A 27280-nucleotide genomic window follows, 5' to 3' on the forward strand; every position below is an offset into this window, starting at 1 on the left:
TGCTCTCACATCTATTGGACAAGTAGCAGTAGGTTTCGGCCATGTATTTTATATTTTTTTGTCCGAGCCACATCAATATTCTTTTGCATGCATGTTGCACCCATGTCATACGATCTGTGTTGCTCGTATCTTCTAGGTCGTAATTCTATTGGAGACGATCTATATATGTAACCGACTAGAATGACGGGCTTCACCTCTTGCCATGTTAAACAACATTTAATCTTGTCATGTCAATAAACGAGAGTGAACTAAGTAATTAAAATGTGGAGTTACGTCAATAGGCAACGAGTTGCATATTGAGCTTCACTTAATGTGTAGTGTTTGATTGTTGTGAATTGCCATGCCATGCCGCGCATAATTAAAATGGACATGCATTATATTAGGGTGTGCATCATGTCGTGCATATGTGTGGTGTTATCGTGTGTTGATTCTTGTTTCTGGTTTGCTTCTTCTCGATAGAGTTCCGCAAGCATTTCGGAATGTGAGGATTCGTTCGACTACGTCGGTTCGTCTGCTTCACGGGTTCGTTCTTCTTCCAAGAAGGATAACGGGCAAGATGACAATTTCCCTAGATACCATTACTATCAATGCCATGCTAGTTGTCTCATTTCTTTCGTTATGTCTCGTTGCCTACCACCTGTTAAATGTCAGCCTCTCAACATTGCCATGAGACCTTCAACCTCCTACAACCTAGCAAACCACTGATTCGCTATGTTACCGCTTGCTTAACCATGTATTAGCGTTGCTAGTTGCATGTGTTGTTGCTTCCATGTGATAACATGGGTTCCTTGTTATATCACCATATAATTTCTACTTAAATTAATGGACATATATACTTGGTAAAAGGTGGCAGGCTCGGCTTTCTAGCCTGGTGTTTTGTTCCACCTTTGTCGCCTTAGTTTTGGCTACCGGTGTTGTATTCTATAGTTGAGTGCTCCTAACATGATCAGGGTTGTTGTGGGGACCCCCTTGATAATTTGTCCTAGTTAAAGCTTGTCTGGCAAGGCCTAATTTGGTACTACATTTGCCTAATAACCTAATAAAATAGCATAGGGACTTTTCGAACCCCGTGGATAATTAACCAACCCCTGAGCTAGTGCTACTCATGAGTGTTGGTCCAAAAAGGGTAGATTGCGGGGCCACCACGAGGAAATTCGAGGTTTGGTTTTACTCGTAGTGTGACCCATCCGGCTGTGTCCTGAGAACGAGATACGTGGCTCTTATCGGGTTTGTCAACACGTCGGGCGGCCTTGCTGGATTTGTTTTACCTTTTACGAAATATTTTGTGCATCATGATTCCGGTGATACTTTGGGATATCTCAGAGTAGAGGTTTTCTACTGAGGAATCCGAGGAGATCACGAGTTTCGTGATCGAGGCTTTCTATGCGGCTTGTGTTAATTTGTGACGGGCTAATTGGAGCACCCGTGCAGGGTTAAATCTTTCGGAAAGCCGTGCCGCGGTTATGTGCTAAACTTTGAAACTTTGTTTAACATTCGGTTCTAGATAACTTGAAGTAAGCTTAATTAAAATATGCCAACTGGGTGTGTCATTCTAGCCGGTTTACATATATAGCTCATCTCCAACGGAGGTACGGTTAACTAGTTACAAATTAAACCGTTTATATCACATCGACACACAAACCAATGCAAATAGCACGCTAAAAAGCTTCAAATATGCACGAAATTTGGAAAATATTAATTTATGCAAAATTCTACATGTTTTACATATATAAACTATTTCAATCGGACGCACAGTTTAAAAGTTACAAACGTTTTAAAAATATGCAATTTTCTGAAATTCGTCATAATTAGATAAAATTGCACGACCTAAAAAAACCTATTCGGGGCAAAAACTGCTACTACTGGCCCAACGGAGCATGGGCCAACATACATGCACAATATACTACAATGCGTCGGGGCAGGGGATAGGCACAAGTGGGGGTGCTCACCTCGCGACCTGCGGCCCAGATCGGCGGTGGCTGAGGAGGTCGGCCTGGTGGAGCGCTGGCTGGGCCAGCTGGCCTAGCTGCTGGGCCGAGGGGTGACCATCCCACTCGGGTGGTGGCGGTCAATGAGGAGCGCTCTCCCCGATCTCGATCTCGATCTAGATCGAGAGCGAGGCGGCGTTGGATGCACTTGGCGGCGGGAGGCGCTGCTCCGGTGGCTGGGGGTGCCAGGATCCGGTGAGGCTGCTCCGGGTGGCGGGATCCGGCGACGACCGGCGGGGTGGCGGCCCCCGTCGAGCTCGCTGGCGGGGCGGCGGAGATCCGGTGGCGCGGGGTGCTGCCTTCCGGTGGTTGCGGCTACGCGGGAGGAGACGGGAGGAGCTGGCGAGGTTGGCTTTGTGGGCCTAACCCGGGCTCGGGCGGGCCCGGTGGCTGAGGAGAGAGGAGGTGGGAGAGAGGGGCTATGTAGGCTAGGGTTTGCCCAAATTTGGCATGGGGAGGTTGTTAAATAGGGAAAGGAGGGTTATGGTTAGGGGAATTAGCCTGGTTTTTGAGCCGTACGATCTCGATCGGGCGGCTCCGGGCATGGGGATGGTGTTAATGGGCTAGGTGGGCTGTGTAACCATGATGGATGAGATAAGAGAGGGGCTTAGCGGCCCGGAATGAGATTTTTAATCACCAAAAAACATCCAATGATAAACCGATGACGGTGCCGCTACGGTCAACACGTGTATCAAACGGATTCCGATTGCGACGAAATTTGGCAGGCCACCTACCTACACTATAATAAGATAGCATGCCAAGTTTCGACCCAATCCGAGAATATTTTATACACACTTTTAAAAACAAGATTTTATCGATGCCGTGGGTGCGGCCGTGTGTGGTTGGTCTCGAAACTGTCAATGACGAACACGGCGAGAACCAACAACTAATAATGGATGCAAGTTTTGAAAACTGACGGCAACGGAGTGCCGATGCAGTGCAGATGATGCGCATGATGAGATGATGACTGTGGCAACCAACAAATCACACGACGAGAACGAAATAAAAGGGGAATCTTCTGGAGCGTCGGTCTCGGGCTGTCACAACTCTTCTACACTAACAAGAGATCTCGCCCCGAGATCTAAGAATGAAGAGTGGAAGAGGAATAGAAAGAGAAAGAGGTAAAACTTAGTCGCTTCTTTAGCAAATGAGTGAAACCAATGAATCTTGAAGGTTGGAAGAGATGAAGAATGACATGAGAAACAAGACAGAATTCAATAGGATTTTCGGCAGCACTACGGTAGGAAATTGAGGACAAAATTTGATAAGATGGAAAGAAATTGAAAAGAAAACACAACAAACCAACCAAATTGATAAGCAAGGAAAGAATACGAACTTGGCAAGACGACATGATTGATTAAGGAGCAAAACCACAACAACTCCGGAACCAGAGAATAGAAACTAGATCATAGAAAAGAAGAGAACAGAGAACAAAATGGCATCTTCCACCAAAATTTTATTGAGAAGCACACTACAAAGGAGGGTTGAATGGAGTTGTTGGAAAAACAACACCGAAAGAAGAAGCTTGTAGTGGGCTTACGGAAACCATTCAAAATTATGAGGTGACAACCAGCCACTAACGAAAACAAAGATTGATTGGGAGCAACAAGATATGCACCACTTCTTTCACCAAGAGGATACATTAAAAACTTGGATCAACAATAATCACCATGATAGCCACAATCCTTAGAAAAATCTTTAGGTGAAATCCAATCCAAGATAGCTCAATGGAAGAAAAGGTGGATTGAAAAATATCTCATGATCGTAGAATTGGTGGGTTTAAATATCTCATTCTTTAAATAAATTCTCTTCGAGACTCCTCCACTAACAAGAACGATATAACACCACCTCAAAGGAAAAGGAGGAAGAATTGCACTTTGAAATGCAAGAGAAAGAATACTTGAGGTTCTCCAACAAGAATCTTGAATAACACCTGAGAAAGAATTGAACCCTTGACGAACCACCATGAAAACGACTTATAGAACACTGGAATGAAAGGATGATGAAACGAAATGAAGGATGGAAGAATAAAATTAAAGGCCTTGCAAGGATTTTGATGAAGCATCACGAAGAGATACTTAAGAAAAACTTGGAACTCCGTAAGAAGAAGATGAACAACATAGAATCAGAAATTGATATCATGAGCCACTCTAGAAGAAGAACTGAAATCACCTTGATGAACAAGAATAAGAATTATGTTATGCTTATCTTTCATCAAGTTAAATTAATGACAAGCAACGGATTAAGCATATCACTTATCTTTTTGAAAAAAAAGAATGAAGAGAGAGATAGGGCACAAACTTGAATAATCCTTGGAAGATCCACCGGTAAGGAATTGGAACGAATGAGACAACCATTGAGAAGAAATTGAGAAGAAATTGAGAGTGAAAGCTGAAAGTTGAGAACGAAGAAATCTTCTGAATTTATGGCCTTCGGAGGATCAAGAAATGAACACAACACTGAAATGCACCGGATAGATATGAAAAGAATTACTGATGATCGAAAAAAAAAATGAGAGAATAACATGAAGCTGAGATGACAATTTTCAAAAGAATGGACAAGGATTTAAGAGAAACTCTCCTTCGATCTTCCAAGCTGAGAATGATGAGAAGGGACACCACCAAAATTACTGAGACACTCCGGAATAATGAAGAAAGAAAGGTTGATCCAACAAATAAAATTGATTTGGCGATCTTGAAGAGGAAATGTATTGATGTGAACTTGATATAGCTTGTGGCGAGTGTAAGCCAATAACATATACTCATCTATTCTGTACATGTACTTGTAACGATATCCATTCTTTCAAAATGATGAGATGCGCTTCTATCCCTGTCGAGATCCTCGCGCCAAATAAGGATAAAGTCGCGTCTTGGGTGTTACATTACCTTAAAGATATATCTCACGTCATTAAAACTACCCATACGAATATAGACAAAAATCATTTGGAGATAATTGAATGCCACTCGGTAACCAGCAGCATGGAAAATTCGGAAAGCACTATTTTAAAACAGATCTACCACACTGATTACATCAGGTGCAATAGACTCACATGCCCAACTGCACTGCCCTCATACATATTTGAGCTTGGTCTTCAAGCAGCTTGAGGGTGCCCAGAGATTTACATCAATTTCATATGTTCATCAATCTCTCAAGCGACTGAACTATTCTTATCCATGGCCTGGAAGCAACATAGTATCCTAAGAATAGTACTGAAGCCTTTAGGTTCACCTCTCTTCTCAGCAATCCTAAATTTGGCTACTGATTATATTGGTAAAAAAAGATCTAAATTTTGAATCAAACATTACTTGTACCCACCATACACTAAGATATGAAGACGTGTTCCAGAAAACTCATTCCTCTCTATCCCTCATACATTTTCCATCATCCACTTGAATAAAGACCTGAAAAGACATAATATGTTTAGTTCTGAGAAGCATACCAACAAACAGGTAGAGACCATCAACAAACAAGAACATATCAGACTTGAAGGTAGACTGAGATTTTACTACCATAAGCTGGAAAAAACACAAGCGAAGTTTTGATGTAGCAGATTCAAGAGAATCACATGAACACACTAGCGACAGGTATGAATCAATAGTAAATAGAGAAAAGAGACAGAGAGGCCAAGCTGTGTAACTATGATTTCAATGCAACCTTAAACATGTCTTGTACCAAAATGTGCGAGATAAAATTAGGTAAGTATGACATAAGATAGATAAAGATTAAAAGTTGTCCACGCACCATCTCATGAATATATATTATGTAGCATCAAAACATAAATACCTTTAAAAGCAGGCTGCCACATATGTAAACATGCTGAGGAGCACTTAACAATAATTCACAAAATGAGTAAATTGTGTAGAAGTGCATGCTCTAGCCAATGCAACCAAAAGACCGATCTGATGAAAGAGACTAGGCAGCACACTATACGTCAACACTCCCCCTCACGTGTGGCTCCCTCAGGCCTAAACGTGGACCGATAGTGGGCTGCAATTTAATTGCGCCAGCCGGGTCTTGAACTCGAGACCTCTTGGCTCTGATACCATGTAGAAGTGCATGCTCTAGCCAATGCAACCAAAAGACCGATCTGATGAAAGAGACTAGGCAACACATTATACGTCAACAAATTGGAGCACAACCAGGATGACAGAAAAGTCTTGCTACAGCAGAAAAATTGATCGACTAAAATAAATGCATGTCTCTATTCTAGTGATACAGTAAACACGGGATAGAATATATTAACCATATTTGAATGGATGGCTCTGCAAGATAGGAAAATAGGTCAAATGTGAACAAAGTCAAAGTCTTACAGTATATATAGGAATTACAAACAAAAATAATGGTCTGGATCTTTTTTACAGTATCCATGGCTACGAAATAAACTAAATTGATGGATCCTAGCTAGAATCGCATGATTACTCACCAAAAATAGCACATCCCCATATGGTTTATGCTAGAGAATAAACAAGAAATAACCTGAAAGAAAAATCACATTTCCCTGTTATAAAAGATTACTCTTGTATTGAGAGAAGGTTAAACAAAAATATTAGCGAAGATTGACGGGCTGGATGAGGGTCAGTGTCCACCTCTGACAACTGAAATAAATCTAACTACAATTTGCAACTTCCATGAATATTGAAAGGCTGGGAGCGGGTCAGTGTCCACCACCATAAGGTTTCCAACCAACCACATATGAAAACTAGCATACCGCTCAGAGTCTGCCCACATTCGCCAACCGATGTAAGAAATTTGAGAGATGAGTTAAGAGATGTGGGGCCAACATAAAATAGGAGCATGTACAAATAATACATTTTCCAAACTTGCATGCAACTTAGATTGCATCGCTTCTTTACATCGATGTAAAATAGGAGCACGTCCAGCTATATGGTTGTTCGTTTCGGTGTGTATCAATAGATCAAAACTAGAAATAAATAGGTGCTTAGCCATCCATTGTTCGCCTTAAGCACAGTGTAAAAATATGAGAACCAAACCTGAGAAAGTTTAGTGTACTGCAGGTGTATGCAGTGCTTTCAAGGAGGTGACAAAGAGCAACAAATGTACAATGAATTGGAAAAACAAAAGTTGATCATGCATCTTGCACTTTTCAATAGTTGCTACCATGTCTCACTATTATTCACGTCTGCGCCTACAATGTCTCACTATTGTTTAGGTCTGCGCCTAGAGAAACTTCGTCTTCCACATAGAGACACGAGTGAACAGTCATGTCCCTTACCCTCATACATGGTGGTTAGAGCAAGTACAATAGTATAGCCAGTTACTGCTATAAACCATTGTCAAGTCATCTATAGCTCATCTTATAGCTAACATATAAATAGTACATTGTAAAAATGTATTACTTTTTTATTATATAATCCATCTTTCATATTCACAAACGTTTAGGAGTACGTGCTAGAGCTGGCTCTTAACTAAGAGCACGCTTACCTTCTCTCTCCTCTTCTCTTTCCTTTAACTAAACAAAAATATATTAGTTTGTTCCTTATAGCCAGCTCACTCAGCTCTACTATACTTGTCCTTAGAGATAGTGGAGATTCTTCATAATTAAGAGCAACTCCAACGGGTCGACTCAAACGGACAACGCTATTGTCCTTTTTTTATCTATTTGGGTCGGTCGTCCGTCCCGGCGTCCGCCCTGTTTTAGATTTGAGTCGGCAGTGCGCCGACTCATTTCATGTTCACACATAATTTTTGAAAAAGATTTAGGTCCATAGATCATGCCAATGGTCATGTCTCATGCCGGCAACGATGCCAGCGCCGGCATACAATCACCATACAGTTCATGCTGACGCACTCGCCAGCGGCCGGCACACATGGCAGCACACAAAAAAGCGGTGGGACTTGAGTTCGACCACGCCATCGCGGCCCCGTGGTCATGCCAGCACACCTACCGGCATACAAAAAAGGCCCGCGGCCATAGATCACTCCTCGTTGAACTTGAGCATGTTGGCCTGCATCTTCTCGAACCACGACCTCTTCCTTGACGACACGGTGTTGTGATCCATCTTCATGATCTCCATCCCGGTCATCATGCTCGCGAGAGCTACTTCTTTCGCCTTGGTCTTGGCGTTGGCGGCCTCGATCTCTAGCATCTTGGCTTGTTTCTCCGCCTCAATCTCAATCATCTTGACTTGCTTCTCCGCCTCCCTCGATGTCACCACGACGCAGGCATTGGTGACCTCCTGCTACGCGGCGGTGACGACGACGACCGGCGCGATGGCTTCATCCCTCGTGTCTGTCGCGTGCCTGCAGCCCTTCCTCTTGGCCGACTCCCTTGCGCGTTGTTCGGGCGTCAGCGTCTTCTTCGGCTTGGGCGCGATGGTGGTCTTGCGCTTGCCTTTGCCGGAGAGGGCGGTCGTCATGCCGGACGAGGCCAGCGGCGGCGTCAAGGTAGTCGTCCATGACGAGGGTGGGGCGAGAGGGTTTTGGGAGGAAATGGAAGAAAATGATGGAGGCTGCAACCGACCAACGGGCCCGAGGGGAGGAGAAGGCGCACGCACGTCCGTCTCGTGTTCGTGTCCATGCAAATCCGTATCAAAAAAAGCCGGAAATGGGTCGGCAGACGGACACCAAACGAACGCGGATCGGCACATTGAACCGATTTTTGTATCCGTACCGACCCAATCGGACGAAATGGATCGCCCCGTTAAGATTGCTCTAACACGTGGGTAATTAAACTCAACAGTTACCACGTCGGACCTGTGACCGTCATCTGGGTATTTCGGAGTCGTGACCAAGGTGAACTTTGGAGATGAATCCAGTGACCACGAGTGAATTTATCTCCTCGTCGACCAGACCATTGAGGGCCTTTTATTTGCAGCTTTAATAAAACACAAAAGTAGTGTGTCATGGCATTTGGAATCCTACACGGATATAAAAATACATCAATCCGGAATAGAAATTGTTTGGCCTGGCCACCACAGAGCGAAAGGAGGATACAACATGTAAAGCTGAAAGACAAGTAACGAGCGAGACCGGTAACACGCCAACGCTAGAACATGCAAGGCTGAAAGACAAAAGCATGAGACATTAAAAGGGACCCGAAATACAGTATCTCAATCCAACGCCAACACAAACTTCACATCTATTCTTACACCACCGTTTTTTGTCAAAAAAGGCCTCATCATGGAAGGGAGTTGGGAGAGATCATTGCATCTCCCGAGGACACTAGTTGAAGATCCATCTTCAGTCTCAAGACTGACTTCCTTGCGATCTTCCTCTTCTCATCCCTCTCTTTAATCTTTTGTACATTATAAAAACATCTTTACTAGCCCACTGTACCGGTAGTATGAAACTGGCAAAGTGGACCTCCTACATGACACAATTGCAACAGATTGCGTCACAGCTTAACTGCCTCCCTTCTGCTTGAGGGTAATCTTGTCTCCCAAGCTGAGTGCAATTCCTTGGGTCTTGCTCCTTATTCTGATGTAACCGCTGAGCTTGCCATCAACTTGCTTCTCAATGCTAATGTTCACCAAAGCATCTTCTCCAAACACGCTCTTTGCATAAAGATTTGCGGCAAGGAAACCACATTCGCCATCAAGCGCGGACCTGATATCAGGTTATCATTTCAGAAGTAGGTAACTCCATCAGTAATCAGATAAGCAAGAGAATGAATGGAATAGGAAGGAAGTACCATAACTTACGGTGGTGTTAGACACTTCATGTTTGTTGACTTGATAACATGATTCAAGAATTCCTTCTCATCTTGAATTACTGTATTAACTGCAACCTGGACAAAAAGGAAATAGTTATTACAAAATGAAATAAGGAGCAACAACAAATTCATCAACACAATAAAAGGAGTGACAAGACAACTGAATAAACTAGAGACGATACCACATGCATTGCAGTGAGAATTGGTTGCAATTGTTTCAATAAGATTTGTTTGAATGAAACATTAACATTTAGATTAACAATATGAAAACTGAATCTAAAATACATACAAGTTAGCTGTCGAATACTTATTTAACATGAGTGGCATGCATGGTGTATGTTAAATGTGGGTCTTTTACCATGTATGGTGGCATGGTGAGTTCGCATAGTTGCATGGTGAGAAAACTAGAGTTAGTGTGGATCAACTATTTAGGTATATAGAATTCCATGTCAACCAGATGCAAAGACAACAGTACACTCCAAATAGTTTTCAAAGCAAAACTAGATAAACATCATGAAGTCAACCAAACTGATAAGTAAGAAATCTGAATGAGCATACGTTTAAAAGATTTAACAGCTTCAGCTAGAGATTTTACAATTGGTAAGGAGAATATCTTGTTAAGAGGTTTTGCAATGACTGAATTACAGAAAGAAGCTTATTACCTTGTTTTCCCACTCAAATTCTGCCCACATGTTCCGGAAAGTAACATCTGCGCATGTAGCAGGTGAGATATAATCCATGATGTCAATGTGAATATCATTTAGGACAACCACTGATCTTTCCATCACATTGGAAGTCTCGTAGACTATGTTCCCAAATATGACTCCAGTCTCTGTAGAAGAAACCTTGATATTAGCACGAATTTGCTTGCTTGACTCAGGAGCCAACGTATAGTTCTGAGGGCGGTCAACAAGCTTGAGGTCTCCCATTGTAGCTAATTCCAAACACAGGTTCTGAAGGGTCTCCTTTGTACGGTTTATGACAGTAACATCAAGTACAATATCATAATGATGAACTGTCACAAACGCTTCAGCATATACAGGATCACTGAACCCAGTCAACTGAAGAATGCGGTTAAGTCTGTTTGCATCATCTGTTTCCTTACTGAATCCACCAGTTGCAGCCTTCAAATCATCTTGGACCTCATCTTCCAACTCAAGCTGGCTCATGCCCTAGGAAACAAAAATCCACAATTTAAAAACAGAGGGAACAGATATAGAAGAGCATTTTACTAAATCATACTCCCTCCGTCCCAAAATAAGTGACTCAAAAATGACTCAATTTATACTAACTTCAGTGCAAAGTTGAGTCATTTTTGAGTCACTTATTTTGGGACGGAGGAAGTATTTTTTTTGCGGTTACTAAATCATACGTATTCTTGAAGCAACAATTTGGTTCACGTATCACTATTACACATGCTCATAGTGCTGTTGAAATAAAAACCAGCATTTCCTCTGCCCAAATAAAAAATAACTTTCTAGCCAAGGATACAAACTTCTGAAGGATCTAACTAATTTTACACATCTACCAGAAATCAAATCCAACAAACATGCCAAGACCTTTCATGTTATAACCAAGGCTGCAAACAACTGCACAACGGCACAAAACTCAAATATAGACTAGGCAAGTACCGTTAACAATATTGTGGTGTATACTTGTACAAAAAGGAGAATAAGAAAACATTATCAAGATTGCTACAAAAAATAAATACACAATGAGATTCAAGTGGAAATATAAAAAAAAAACTAAGAACTGGTTCCACAAAACTGGGAAAACCCCAATTTGTAGTAAGACTGAAGGACAGGGAAAATCATGACAGCTATTATTTAGAACTTCAGATATTAATGAAGGTCATGAGAGAAGCCACAGAATGTAACAGTTTGTTGCAAGATAATATAAAGGATCACACACCGTCAGTGTGAGTTGATTGACAACTGAATAACAAACATATGGTATTTAAAGAAAATTAGTTCCATAAGCAGTTCAAAATCCTATTGCATGTAATATGCAGTAACTTGAGAATATATGGCAATAGATTTGTAAAGTAAGCACCAGTTAATGAATTTATTGTTCATTTCAGAACAGAATGATTGAACACTTGTGGGCTAGCTTGCCAACATGCATTTGACAAAGATAATGTTGCAATTTGCATAGTGCAAAAGCAACAACTAGGAAGCAAGTTTTTCTTACCCTTCTGCTCTTCAGGTGGTAGAAATCAATAAGATCATCTGGCTGGGCATGAGAGATCTGTGATTTGGCTTTCATCTCTTCTGTCTCCCTGAATTGCTTCTCAGCAAGCATCTTTGCAAAACTCTGCCTACATGACTGCAGCCAGATCTTTCTGACATCATCACCGGTATTGCAAAGCAACCGCACACAAAGCACGATCCTGTCATATGAATCATTATCAATCGGTTGGGGAAGGTACGAGGATAGCCCCAGCTGCAGAATGGACGTCATGACCAGCAAGGCCCCAGTACAAGCCTTGTTTGCTTCAATCTTTGATGACTGCACCTCCTCTAGCCTCAATACCAATTTGGTAAGCGTACAGGCAACAACCGCAGCCAAGAAGAAATCACCTGACAGAATGAGTGATCTGAGATTCAGGGTCGATGCCGATGATCCAGCAGTAACTGGTGGAGTCGAAATGGCCTCAGTAGCAGCACTCTGTGTGGCATAAGTGCCATCTGCAAGAACAACAGGCCGCCTGGAAGACACAGTGACAGAGTTCACCATGGGCTGAGTTGGCTTGGAGGAATCAGCTGTCTCGCCTTCCTCTGAGAGAGTGAACAATGGTAGATCCCCAAGGCAATGCTTGATGGTAGTAATGGCACTCTCGACTTCCGATAACGACAGGGAGTACTCCCCGAGGATCCAGAGAGCGATTGAACAGACACGGGATGCCCGGATCTGATAAAAGGTATCACTGAGTCTCTGGATCATGGAAACACGCAGCTTGGGATTAGTCTCAATGATTTCACGCACAAATAGCACAACATCAACTGCTGCCGCGACATTAGTGTCACCAAGGAAGTCCATGAGGAGGTGCACCACCGACCCGGCTACCTCTGGGTACTCTACAGCACATGCATGGATCGCTTGCACCAGCATCTGGCGGTACTCGCCACCCTTCTCAAGTTCCCCTGATTGTGTCTTGACCACTTCCTTCTTGAGGTAAAGCACCACCTCCTCCACATTACGAGGAGTGAGCAGATCAAGCACTAAATCCAGCACTTTCCTCTTGACATCTAGGTTCGGGCTGGAAAGTGCTCGCAGCACATCCATCACAACATCCACCATCACATCCCGGTGTGCCGTGCGCAGCTCATTCAGACGGTCCAGGAGAATGAGCCTCACATTGTTGTCACTCTGCGATGTGAGGAGCTGGCAGTAATTGTTGGCGGCAGCACGCACAGCAGTGGGCGCCGAGGAGAGGGACACCAGCGCCCCAGCACACTCATAAACAACAGCTGTGCTGGGAGAAGAAAGAAGGGATATTATGATCTTGATATACCTGCCCTTGTCGGCACGGTTTGGAGAGCGGCAGACCTTGCGGATGAGGTCTACCGCCGCCATCTGCAGGAGATCGGGCCACTCGGTAACACGTTCGGAGTTGGAGAATAGGTACGCAACAGCACGTTCCTGCCCACATAGGCAGAGCATGAGGAAAGCGTTCCGCCGCGCGGAGGCGTCCTGCTCAGAAGCAAGCGCGCGCTCAACGAGCTCGGGAGCGTCAGGGATGAGCTGGTCGCCGTGTGGGAGGCGGTAGATCGCCGAGATGGCGGAGAGCGCGTGGCGGCGGATGAAGTGGTGGCGGTGCTCGAGATTCTCGAGAATGGAAGGAACGAGCGGCTCAAGCACCTCCGGCTCGGAGAGGCGGCAGAGGAACCGCAGCGTGACGCCGCGGATGTACTCATTGGGGTGCTGCAGGTTGTTGCGGAGATTCTGGCAGATGAGGATCATCTCCGGGAGGACGCGGCCAGCGGCATCGCGCTTGTCAATGATCTCGAGGTAGAGGAGCAACAACTTCTGGATGGTGTGGTCCTCGGAGGGGAGGACGTAGCGGACGACGGTGATGAAGAGCGTCGGCAGGGTCTCGCCATTGAGGAGGAGCATGACGGCGCGCTTCATGGCCTCGACCTTGGCGGCGACGTCGCTGCCCTCCAGATCCGCCTTGATCTCATTCGCCATGGCGGCGGAGCCCTTGTCGAAGTGGACTAGCAGCGTGCACGGCTTGTCCATGGCGCCGGATCTGCCGTGCACCCGCGCCGGAGGGCGACGGCGTGTGGGGTATCGGTGGTTGGATCTGCGGCGGAGGTGGATCGAGATCTGGGAGCCGGAAGAGGGGGGGAGTGGTTGACAGGAGCGAAGAGGCGAGATGCCAACTGAAAAATAGTTGTATGAGACCGGGTCCAAATCTCGAGCGGGCTAAGCAGAAAATTACGGCAAAATTGACGAAAATGACCCTCGGACGAAAGAACTCACGAAGTGAACCCTCACGCGAAAGATTTCACTCGCCTTACCCTTTTGTGTGACGTCTGACACCTACGCGTCATACTACACTGTGTGACGTCTAAGCCGTCGGTGCCACACGTCCCGACCACCTAGCAGAGAGGGCACATCTCCCAGGCAGTGTGAAGCCTAAGCCTCAGGCGTCGCACATTGTAATGTGTGGCGCCGAAGCTTAGGCGCCACACATTGACTTATACAGTCACGGGTCAGCCCCCTTCCCCACCCCTCCTCATTCCCCTCCCTCATTCAAACCGGCGGCGGCTGGCTCTACTCCAAGTCCGAATCCCCTCCCCCACCCCCTTCAGATCTGGTGATTTTTTCCGTGGATTGATCCCCCAAGCTTGGCTATGAGGTAATCTCTTCCGTTTCCCATCTCTCTATCCAAATGGAATTGGTTTTTGTTTGAAGATGAGTAGATGAGTAGATTGATATGAGTAGATGAGTAGATTCATATGAGTAGTTAGGATATGAGTAGATTCATATGAGTAGTTAGTATGAGTAGTTAGGATATGAGTAGATTCATATGAGTAGTTAGGATATGAGTAATATGTAGATGAGTGGATTAGTAGATGAGTATTTTTTTAAATATGAGCATTTTTTTGTGATTTGTAGGATGGTGTGGCTTTTGAATGATGTTTACGACGTTGAACACCGGGCCTATTTGATGTCGGAGAAGAAAATGGTAAGTAGATCATATGATAAAAAATCATGTATTTAGTAAGATGAAAATGTAATGATATCACTCACTCCTATCTGTTTGCAGGAGCTTATGCCCTTGAAGATCCGGTCTCACGGGGAATCGCCTGTAATGCAGTACAATGAGCGGTACACACCATACATCGAGATGACAGGACTCCTTCCATTCATTCAGCTTGTGAGTCGGTCAACGCCCAATCTGAACGATGCGGCAGTCACTGCACTTATTGATTGGTGGAGGCCGAAGACACATAGTTTTCACCTCCGGACCGGAGAGATGACAGTGACTCTTCAAGATGTTTTCATGATCACCGCACTTCCGATCGAGGGGAAGCTTCTTTGTATGAGCATCGATTCCGAGGAATGGCGGCAACAAATTATTGGGGAACGTCGCATGGGAAACAAAAAATTTCCTACGCGCACGAAGACCTATCATGGTGATGTCCATCTACGAGAGGGGATGAGTGATCTACGTACCCTTGTAGACCGTACAGCAGAAGCGTTAGTGAACGCGGTTGATGTAGTGGAACGTCATCACGTCCCTCGATCTGCCCCGCGAACTATCCCGCGATCAGTCCCACGATCTAGTGCCGAACGGACGGCACCTCCGCATTTAGCACACGTACAGCTCGACGATGATCTCGGCCTTCTTGATCCAGCAAGAGAGACGGAGAGGTAGAAGAGTTCTCCGGCAGCGTGACGGCGCTCCGGAGGTTGGTGATGATCTCGTCTCAGCACGGCTCCGCCCGAGCTCCGCAGAAACGCGATCTAGAGGAAAAACCGTGGAGGTATGTGGTCGGGCTGCCGTAGAAAAGTCGTCTCAAATCAGCCCTAAAACCTCCGTATATATAGGTGGGAGAGGGGGGACCTTGCCTTGGGGCTCAAGGAGCCCCAAGGGGGTCGGCCTAGCCAAAGGGGGAGTCCCCAAACCGAGTCCTACTTGGTTTCGTGGGTGGAGTCCTTCTTTCCTTTCCCACCTCCTCCTTTTTTTTCTTTTCTCTTTGATTTTTCTTTCAATGCGCATAGGGTCCTTTTGGGCAATCCCACCGGCCCACTAAGGGCTGGTGAGCCACCCTTAAGGCCTATGGGCTTCCCCGGGGTGGGTTGCCCCCCCCCGGTGAACTCCCGGAACCCATTCGTCATTCCCGATACATTCCCGGTAACTCCGAAAACCTTCCGGTAATCAAATGAGGTCATCATATATATCAATCTTCGTTTCCGGACCATTCCGGAAACCCTCGTGACGTCCGTGATCTCATCCGGGACTCCAAACAACATTCGGTAACCAACCGTATAACTCAAATAAGCATAAAACAACGTTGAACCTTAAGTGTGCAGACCCTGCGGGTTCGAGAACTATGTAGACATGACCCGAGAGACTCCTCGGTCAATATCCAATAGCGGGACCTGGATGTCCATATTGGATCCTACATATTCTACGAAAATCTTATCGTTTGAACCTCAGTGCCAAGGATTCATATAATCCCGTATGTCATTCGCTTTGTCCTTCGGTATGTTACTTGCCCGAGATTCGATCGTGAGTATCCGCATACCTATTTCAATCTCGTTTACCGGCAAGTCTCTTTACTCGTTCCGTAATACAAGATCCCGCAACTTACACTAAGTTACATTGCTTGCAAGGCTTGTGTGTGATGTTGTATTATCGAGTGGGCCCCGAGATACCTCTCCGTCACACAGAGTGACAAATCCTAGTCTTGATCCATACTAACTCAACGAACACCTTCGGAGATACCTGTAGAGCATCTTTATAGTCACCCAGTTACGTTGCGACGTTTGATACACACAAAGTATTCCTCCGGTGTTAGTGAGTTATATGATCTCATGGTCATAGGAACAAATACTTGACACGCAGAAAACAGTAGCAACAAAATGACACGATCAACATGCTACGTCTATTAGTTTGGGTCTGGTCCATCACGTGATTCTCCTAATGACGTGATCCAGTTATCAAGTAACAACACCTTGTTCATAATCAGAAGACACTGACTATCTTTGATCAACTGGCTAGCCAACTAGAGGCTTGCTAGGGACAGTGTTTTGTCTATGTATCCACACATGTAAATGAGTCTTCATTCAATACAATTATAGCATGGATAATAAACGATTATCTTGATACAGGAATTATAATAATAACTATATTTATTATTGCCTCTAGGGCATAATTCCAACAGTCTCCCACTTGCACTAGAGTCAATAATCTAGCCCTCACATCATCATGCGAATTACATTGTAATAAATCTAACACCCATACAGTTCTGGTGTTGATCATGCTTTGGCCGTGGAAGAGGTTTAGTCAGCGGGTCTGCTACATTCAGATCCGTGTGCACTTTGAATATATTTACGTCCTCTCCTTCGACGTAGTCGCGGATGAGGTTGAAGCGTCGTTTGATGTGTCTGGACTTCTTGTGAAACCGTGGTTCCTTTGCTAAGGCAATGGCACCCGTGTTGTCACAGAACAAGGTTATTGGATTCAGTGCGCTTGGCACCACTCCAAGATCCGTCATGAACTGCTTCATCCAGACACCCTCCTTAGCCGCCTCCGAGGCAGCCATGTACTCCGCTTCACATGTAGAATCTGCTACGACGCTTTGCTTGGAACTGCACCAGCTTACCGCACCCCCATTAAGAATAAATACGTATCCGGTTTGCGACTTAGAGTCGTCCGGATCTGTGTCAAAGCTTGCATCGACGTAACCTTTTACGGCAAGCTCTTCGTCACCTCCATACACGAGAAACATCTCCTTAGTCCTTTTCAGGTACTTCAGGATATTCTTGACCGCTGTCCAGTGATCCACTCCTGGATTACTCTGGAACCTACCTGCCATACTTATGGCCAGGCTAACGTCCGGTCTAGTGCACAGCATTGCATACATGATAGAACCTATGGCTGAAGCATAGGGGACGGAGCGCATATGCTCTCTATCTTCATCAGTTGCTGGGCACTGAGTCTTACTCAATCTCGTACCTTGTAAAACTGGCAAAAACCCCTTCTTGGACTGTTCCATTTTGAACCTCTTCAAAACTTTATCAAGGTATGTGCTTTGTGAAAGTCCTATCAGGCGTTTTGATCTATCCCTATAGATCTTAATGCCTAGAATGTAAGCAGCTTCTCCTAGGTCCTTCATAGAGAAACTTTTATTCAAGTAATCCTTTATGCTCTCCAAAAACTCTACATTGTTTCCAATCAGCAATATGTCATCCACATATAATATTAGAAACGCCACAGAGCTCCCACTCACTTTCTTGTAAATACAAGATTCTCCAACCACTTGTATAAACCCAAATGCTTTGATCACCTCATCAAAGCGTTTGTTCCAACTCCGAGATGCTTGCACCAGTCCATAAATGGATCGCTGGAGTTTGCACACCTTGTTAGCATTCTTAGGATCGACAAAACCTTCGGGTTGCATCATATACAATTCTTCCTTAAGGAAACCGTTAAGGAACGCCGTTTTGACATCCATCTGCCAGATTTCATAATCGAAAAATGCAGCTATTGCTAACATGATTCTGACGGACTTAAGCATCGCTACGGGTGAGAATGTCTCATCGTAGTCAACTCCTTGAACTTGTGAAAAACCCTTTGCCACAAGTCGAGCTTTATAAACGGTCACATTGCCGTCAGCGTCCGTCTTCCTCTTAAAGATCCATTTGTTCTGAATAGCCTTGCGGCCCTCAGGCAGTACCTCCAAAGTCCACACTTTGTTCTCATACATGGATCCTATCTCAGAGTTCATGGCTTCTAGCCATTTGTTGGAATCTGGGCCCACCATTGCTTCTTCATAATTTGCAGGTTCATTGTTGTCCAACAACATGATTGATAAGACGGGATTACCGTACCACTCTGGAACAACACGTGGTCTCGTCAACCTGCGTGGTTCGACAGAAACTTGAACCGGAGTTTCATGATCATCATCATTAACTTCCTCCTCAACCAGCGTCGCAACGACAGAGGTTTCCCCTTGCCCTGCGCCACCATCCAGAGGGATGAGAGGTTCGACAACCTCGTCAAGTTCTATCTTCCTCCCACTCAATTCTCTCGAGATAAACTCCTTCTCGAGAAAAGCTCCGTTTTTAGCAACAAACACTTTGCCCTCGGATTTGAGATAGAAGGTGTACCCAACTGTCTCTTTTGGGTAACCTATGAAGATGCACTTTTCCGCTTTGGGTTCCAGCTTTTCAGGCTGAAGCTTTTTGACATAAGCATCACATCCCCAAACTTTAAGAAACGACAACTTTGGCCTTTTGCCATACCACAGTTCGTATGGTGTCGTCTCAACGGATTTTGATGGTGCCCTATTTAAAGTGAATGCAGCTGTTTCTAATGCATAACCCCAAAACAATAACGACAAATTGGTAAGAGACATCATAGATCGCACCATCTCTAATAAAGTACGATTACGACGTTCGGACACACCATTACGCTGTGGTGTTCCAGGCGGTGTCAACTGTGAAACAATTCCACATTGTCTTAAGTGAGCACCAAACTCGAAACTCAGATATTCACCCCCACGATGAGACCGTAGGAACTTGATCTTCTTGTTACGATGATTTTCAACTTCACTCTGAAATTGCTTGAACTTTTCAAATGTTTCAGACTTGTGCTTCATTAAGGAGACATAACCATATCTACTCAAATCGTCAGTGAAGGTGAGAAAATAATGATATCCGCCGCGTGCCTCTACGCTCATCGGACCACACACATCGGTATGTATGATTTCCAACAAGTCACTTGCACGCTCCATTGTTCCGAAGAACAGAGTTTTAGTCATCTTGCCCATGAGGCATGGTTCACACGTGTCAAGTGAATCAAAGTCAAGTGACTCCAAAAGTCCATCGGCATGGAGTTTCTTCATGCGCTTTACACCAATATGACCTAAGTGGCAGTGCCACAAAAATATGGCGCTATCATTGTTAACTCTAACTCTTTTGGTCTCAATGTTATGTATGTGTGTATCGCTATCAAGATTCAATATGAACAATCCTCTCACATTGGGTGCATGACCATAAAAGATGTTACTCATAGAAATAGAACAACCATTATTCTCTGACTTAAAAGAGTAACCGTCTCGCAATAAACAAGATCCAGATATAATGTTCATGCTCAACGCAGGCACTAAATAACAATGATTCAAGTTCATAACTAATCCTGATGGTAACTGAAGTGAAACTGTGCCGACGGCGATTGCATCAACCTTGGAACCATTTCCTACGCGCATCGTCACTTCATCTTTCGCCAGCCTTCGTCTATTCCGCAGTTCCTGTTTTGAGTTGCAAATATGAGCAACAGAACAGGTATCGAATACCCAGGCACTACTACGAGAGTCGGGTAAGTACACATCAATAACATGTATATCAAATATACCTGATTTTTCTTTGGCCGTCTTCTTATCTGCCAGATACTTGGGGCAATTGCGCTTCCAGTGACCCATACCCTTGCAATAGTAACACTCTGTTTCAGGCTTAGGTCCATCTTTGGGTTTCTTCGTCGGATTGGCAACAGGCTTGCCGCTCTTCTTTGAATTTCCCTTCTTGCCTTTGTCGTTTCTCTTGAAACTAGTGGTCTTATTCACCATCAACACTTGATGCTCTTTACGGAGTTCAGACTCTGCGACTTTCAGCATCGCAAACAACTCGCCGGGTGACTTGTTCATCCGTTGCATGTTGTAGTTCAACACAAAGCCTTTATAGCTTGGCGGCAGTGATTGAAGGATTCTGTCAGTGATAGCCTCTTGCGGGAGTTCAATCCCCAGCTCAGCTAGATGGTTTGAGTACCCAGACATTTTGAGCACATGTTCACTGATAGACGAGTTCTTCTCCATCTTGCAAGCATAGAATTTATCGGAGGTCTCATACCTCTCGATTCGGGCATTCTTCTGAAAGATAAACTTCAACTCCTGGAACATCTCAAATGCTCCATGACGCTCAAAGCGACGTTGAAGTCCCGGTTCTAAGCCATACAAGACTGCACATTAAACTACTGAGTAGTCCTCCTTACGTGCTAACCAAGCGTTCTTAACATCCTGATCAGCCGTAGCGGGTGGTTCATCTCCTAGCGCAGCATTAAGGACATAATCCTTCTTCCCAGCTTGTAAGATTAGCTTAAGATTACGAGCCCAGTCTACAAAGTTGCTTCCATCATCTTTCAACTTAGCTTTCTCTAGGAACGTATTAAAATTCAGGGTGACTGTCGTGTGAGCCATGATCTACAACACAAATATATTCAAAGTGGACTTAGACTATGTTCAAGATAATTAGAGTTTAACTTAATCAAATTATTCGCTAAACTCCCACTCAAAAAGTACATCTCTCTAGTCATTTGAGTGGTTCATGATCCACTTACACTAGCTCAAGTCCGATCATCACGTGAGTTGAGTATAGTTTCAGTGGTAAGCATCCCTATGCTAATCATATCATCTATATGATTCATGATCGACCTTTCGGTCTCATGTGTTCCGAGGCCATGTCTGCACATGCTAGGCTCGTCAAGCTTAACCCGAATGTTCCGCGTGCGCAACTGTTTTGCACCCGTTGTATGTGAACGTTGAGTCTATCACACCCGATCATCACGTGGTGTCTCGAAACGATGAACTGTAGCAACGGTGCACAGTCGGGGAGAACACAATTTTGTCTTGAAATTTTAGTGAGAGATCACCTCATAATGATACCGTCGTTCTAAGCAAGATAAGGTGCATAAAAGGATTAACATCACATGCAATTCATAAGTGACATGATATGGCCATCATCACGTGCTTCTTGATCTCCATCACCAAAGCACCGGCACGATCTTCTTGTCACCGGCGCCACACCATGATCTCCATCATCATGATCTCCATCAACGTGTCGCCATCGGGGTTGTCGTGCTACTCATGCTATTACTACTAAAGCTACATCCTAGCAAAATAGTAAACGCATCTGCAAGCACAAACATTAGTATAAAGACAACCCTATGGCTCCTGCCGGTTGCCGTACCATCGACGTGCAAGTCGATATTATCTATTACAACATGATCATCTCATACATCCAATATATCACATCACATCGTTGGCCATATCACATCACAAGCATACCCTGCAAAAACAAGTTAGACGTCCTCTAATTTTGTTGTTGCATGTTTTACGTGGTGACCATGGGTATCTAGTAGGATCGCATCTTACTTACGCAAACACCACAACAGAGATATATGAGTTGCTATTTAACCTCATCCAAGGACCTCCTCGGTCAAATCCGATTCAACTAAAGTTGGAGAAACCGACACTTGCGAGTCATCTTTGAGCAACGGGGTTACTCGTAGCGATGAAACCAGTCTCTCGTAAGCGTACGAGTAATGTCGGTACAAGCCGCTTCAATCCAACAATACCGCGGAATCAAGAAAAGACTAAGGAGGGTAGCAAAACGCACATCACCGTCCACAAAAACTTTTGTGTTCTACTCGAGAAGACATCTACGCATGAACCTAGCTCATGATGCCACTATTGGGGAACGTCGCATGGGAAACAAAAATTTTCCTACGCGCACGAAGACCTATCATGGTGATGTCCATCTACGAGAGGGGATGCGTGATCTATGTACCCTTGTAGACCATACAGCAGAAGCGTTAGTGAACGCGGTTGATGTAGTGGAACGTCCTCACGTCCCTTGATCCGCCCCGCGAACTATCCCGCGATCAGTCCCACGATCTACTGCCGAACGGACGGCACCTCCGCGTTCAACACACGTACAGCTCGACGATGATCTCGGCCTTCTTGATCCAGCAAGAGAGACGGAGAGGTAGAAGAGTTCTCCGGCAGCGTGACGGCGCTCCGGAGGTTGGTGATGATCTCGTCTCAGCAGGGCTCCGCCCGAGCTCCGCAGAAACGCGATCTAGAGGAAAAACCGTGGAGGTATGTGGTCGGCTGCCGTGGAAAAGTCGTCTCAAATCAGCCCTAAAACCTCCGTATATATAGGTGGGAGAGGGGGGACCTTGCCTTGGGGCTAAAGGATCCCCAAGGGGGTCGGACGAGCCAAAGGGGGGAAGGACTCCCCCCCAAACCGAGTCCTACTTGGTTTGGTGGGTGGAGTCCTTCTTTCCTTTCCCACCTCCTCCTTTTTTTTCCTTTCTCTTTGATTTTTCTTCCAATGCGCATAGGGTCCTTTTGGGCTGTCCCACCAGCCCACTAAGGGCTGGTGCGCCACCCTTAAGGCCTATGGGCTTCCCCGGGGTGGGTTGCCCCCCCGGTGAACTCCCGGAACCCATTCGTCATTCCCGGTACATTCCCGGTAACTCCGAAAACCTTCCGGTAATCAAATGAGGTCATCCTATATATCAATCTTCGTTTCCGGACCATTCCGAAAACCCTTGTGACGTCCGTGATCTCATCCGGGACTCCGAACAACATTCGGTAACCAACCATATAACTCAAATACACATAAAACAACGTCGAACCTTAAGTGTGCAGACCCTGCGGGTTCGAGAACTATGTAGACATGACCCGAGAGACTCCTCGGTCAATATCCGATAGCGGGACCTGGATGTCCATATTGGATCCTACATATTCTACGAAAATCTTATCGTTTGAACCTCAGTGCCAAGGATTCATATAATCCCGTATGTCATTCCCTTTGTCCTTCGGTATGTTACTTGCCCGAGATTCGATCGTCAGTATCCGCATACCTATTTCAATCTCGTTTACCGACAAGTCTCTTTACTCGTTCCGTAATACAAGATCCCGCAACTTACACTAAGTTACATTGCTTGCAAGGCTTGTGTGTGATGTTGTATTACCGAGTGGGCCCCGAGATACCTCTCCGTCACACGGAGTGACAAATCCCAGTCTTGATCCATACTAACTCAACGAACACCTTTGGAGATACCTGTAGAGCATCTTTATAGTCACCTAGTTACGTTGCGACGTTTGATACACACAAAGTATTCCTCCGGTGTTAGTGAGTTATATGATCTCATGGTCATAGGAACAAATACTTGACACGAAGAAAACAGTAGCAACAAAATGACACGATCAACATGCTACGTCTATTAGTTTGGGTCTAGTCCATCACGTGATTCTCCTAATGACGTGATCCAGTTATCAAGTAACAACACCTTGTTCATAATCAGAAGACACTGACTATCTTTGATCAACTGGCTAGCCAACTAGAGGCTTGCTAGGAACAGTGTTTTGTCTATGTATCCACACATGTAAATGAGTCTTCATTCAATACAATTATAGCATGGATAATAAACGATTATCTTGATACAGGAATTATAATAATAACTATATTTATTATTGCCTCTAGGGCATAATTCCAACACAAATGGAGGCCCTTATTGGTATGTCGCCTCCAGAGCCGGAGGTAGAAGATGGAGGGAAGAAAGATAGAGTCCCGGCTGGCGCTCCTTTCACTTGGATTACCGCCAACTTTGCTCATTGTCCTCAGGGCGCAAATGATGAGGTGATCCAGACGTATGCTCGCGTGTACATGTGGTATGTCATCTCTAGGACTATCTTCGCTGACGGCACTGGCAAGAATGCTCCATGGATGTGGCTGAAGGCATCGACTGTTTTCGACAACAAGTTCAGTTGGGGCTCGGCCGCACTGGCTTACTTGTATGGGCAGGTAATAAATTGTTAATAGTAAGTACTCTCTGTTATACTTTTCTGCTAAACTGATGCATGTTTGTTGTTACTTGTAGTTGGACGATGCTTGTCGCAGGTCCACAAAGGACGGTGGAGTTGGTGGTTGTATGCTCCTACTTTCGATATGGAGCTGCGAACGCCTTCTTGTTGGACGCCCTAAAACCTTAAAGTGGAATACCTGGGATGACCACGGCAACCCTTTACGGCTTCCTACCTGGGCTTACAAGTGGGACGTGGTATCGGAGGTGCCAAGCAAAGTGAATCTATTGTACAAGCAATACACGAACGAGATGGATTCGCTTACCGCCGAGCAGGTAAGATGGTTTTAGAGTTGACTTCCAGCTTTTGTTGTGAGTAAAATGAATTGTGCCTTTTATGTTGTGTTGTAGGCGGAATGGCAGCCATATGATGCCAGGCCAAACTTTGGTGATTCACACACGTTCGAGCTCAATCCAATATGCCTGCAGGAAAAACATCTTTGGCTAATGCGTTGTCCCCTTATATGCCAATTGGGCGGTTGAGTTTCATATCCCGCATCGTGTGATGCATCAATTTGGGTTGTTTCAGCCACACCCGCCGGAGTGGGTGGACACCGACACACAGCTTCACAGGTAACAAAATCATGCACAATAAAGAACTACTGATGGGTTTTGTTTTTAGTGTTGAGCGAGCTACTGATGGGTTTTGTAAAAAGCAGGTTGGATAGGAGGAGGCAGCGAAAGATCAAGGATTGACATAAGCATCATAAGAACTATGCCATCATGTTCGAGCAAAGTGTGCAGGCAGCTACGAGTACGCAAGGAACCCAACACCGCGAGCATTGTCTGCTTGCGTTCAACAACTTCGTAAGATGGTTTCAGGAGAGTACTCGTGTCGAGATTTGTCCGTCGGCTTACGAGGACGACATATTGGAACAACCCACTGAGTACGATGCACTTGCCCATGGCGAATACAACAAGCTAATTCGCGAAGGGTACCAAACTTCCTTCGCCCATGTCCTGAACTTTTTGGTAAGTGTTCTCATCTATGTTAAGTATGAAGGCTAGTACACATATTCACTTGCATGTCATTGTCTTGTGATCATAGCACAAAGTGGTCAAGAAACAAGCTGATGAGTCCGAAGCTATTCTAGACAAGACACCTGGAGGAAAAAAGGAAGAATCTGCACTTCGTCTTTTCATAAAGGTGTTGTGTCATTATTAATATTTTGCCAACGAATGCAACATACGGTACCTTATATATGTCATTTATATTTGAATCTAACAGGAACAGGGCAAGAAGTTGCCGCGCCTATCCAACATTTTAGGTTGCCGTGACCCTGAATATGTTTCACCTTCGAGATCTGGTTCATCCCAAAGAAATACTCTAGACGATTCAACTTCTTCGGGAGCTCGTATGGACGATGGTGACATTACCTCGGCAGCTCATACCCAAAGAAATACTCTAGAGGATGATGTTGACACTCCAGAGGTATGCCATAGCCATCATACATTGTGCACTTTCAACCTTCATATGTATGACGATATTGTTTTCCCATCATAGGTTGCGGACGAAATGACTTTGAAGGCTTTCCAACGCTCCGCTTACATGTTGAAGCCTAGGAAGGAATTTAGGCGTTACTCACTGGATGATTATGTGAAAGGAAAGAACCCGGTCGCCGGGGGCTCTCGTTTGTCAAGGATGAGAAGCATGGACGATGAGGATGACGATGAGTTGGATGAACCAGAGCAATTTATAGTTGCGAGAAGAAATAAGCTAGCTTCTAAGAGGGGACGAGGCCCCAAGATGTGAACCGGAGCCATTTGGAGTTGTGAAGCATTTGCACTTCTGGGTGTTGCACTTGTGTTGTGAACCATTTGCTTACCGAGGGTGTTGTGAACCATTTGCTTCAAAAATGCTATGAATTGTGGGTGTTGCACTTTGTAAGAGGGTTTAATGCTATTAGTTGTGAACCATTTGCTTATGATGATTTATATGTTGTCAAAATATATGCTGTCAATTGCTGTTAAAATGCTGTGAAAGTATATGCTGTGAATTTCTGTCAAAATGCAGATTCCAGTAGGTTTTCACATGTGTGGCGCCCAAGGCTTAGGCGCCACACATGTGCAACGCCCAAGGCTTAGGCGCCACACATGTGAAAACCTACTGCCACCTTTCCCTCCACACGGTGTATTAACCCTTTGAGCAAACCCTTTCCCGCCACCTTTCCCTCCTCCGTTCCCGCCAAATTTTGAGCACACCCTTTCGTGCCACCTTTCCCTCCTCCGTTCCCGCCAAATTTTCCACGTCTTCTTTCCCGCCAATATTTCCACGTCTTCTTTCCTGCCACCTTTCCCTCCTCCGTTCCCGCCAAATTTTCCACGTCTCCTTTCCCGCCAGAATTTTCCCGCCAATATTTCTCGCCATCTTCCTGGTCATCTGAGTCTATAAAAGGAGGCATTGGACTGCCTTCCTCCGTCATCCAGCCTCACTTGAGAACACTACCATCGGTTTAGTCAATATGAGTTTGCCTTGCTCGGATCAAAGCATCAGGCCTAAGAAAATGAAGAGTGCGAGTTTGCCTCGGGGGGTGGAAGCAGTTCGATGTTGGTGCGGTGATCACTACAAGGTGAAGGAGGTGACGGATTTTTCAGATTGGTTGGGCATGAAGTTTTTCATGTGCGCCAATTATGAATCTGATCCACCCGAATCTATTTCTGTGTACATCAGGCCTCCGGTATGCTAAAGTCATCCAGATTATTGTTTACTTGATATTATTGTTTACTTGAATCTGA

At 44.9% G+C, this 27280-nt stretch overlaps 2 protein-coding genes across 2 annotated transcripts; one reads left to right on the top strand and one right to left on the bottom strand.

Moving 5' to 3' along the window:
- Nucleotides 1-9010: 9010 nt before the first annotated feature.
- Nucleotides 9011-14067, bottom strand: LOC123443546 (coatomer subunit beta-2). The gene is made up of 4 exons (XM_045119962.1): nucleotides 11851-14067; nucleotides 10323-10832; nucleotides 9650-9735; nucleotides 9011-9554 (listed from the first exon to the last, which is right to left on the bottom strand). The coding sequence occupies exons 1-4, from the start codon at nucleotides 13900-13902 to the stop codon at nucleotides 9350-9352; spliced, it is 2853 nt and encodes a 950-aa protein (XP_044975897.1). The 5' UTR covers nucleotides 13903-14067; the 3' UTR covers nucleotides 9011-9349.
- Nucleotides 14068-14725: 658 nt separating this feature from the next.
- On the top strand, nucleotides 14726-24501 carry LOC123439815 (protein MAIN-LIKE 2-like). The gene is made up of 3 exons (XM_045116478.1): nucleotides 14726-14854; nucleotides 14936-15240; nucleotides 24180-24501. Exons 1-3 carry the CDS (start codon nucleotides 14726-14728, stop codon nucleotides 24499-24501), a joined length of 756 nt encoding a protein of 251 aa, XP_044972413.1.
- The last annotated feature ends 2779 nt before the right edge of the window (nucleotides 24502-27280 follow it).

The sequence above is a fragment of the Hordeum vulgare genome, chromosome 3H (assembly GCF_904849725.1).
Source record: "Hordeum vulgare subsp. vulgare chromosome 3H, MorexV3_pseudomolecules_assembly, whole genome shotgun sequence".
Classification (NCBI taxonomy): Eukaryota; Viridiplantae; Streptophyta; class Magnoliopsida; order Poales; family Poaceae; genus Hordeum; species Hordeum vulgare.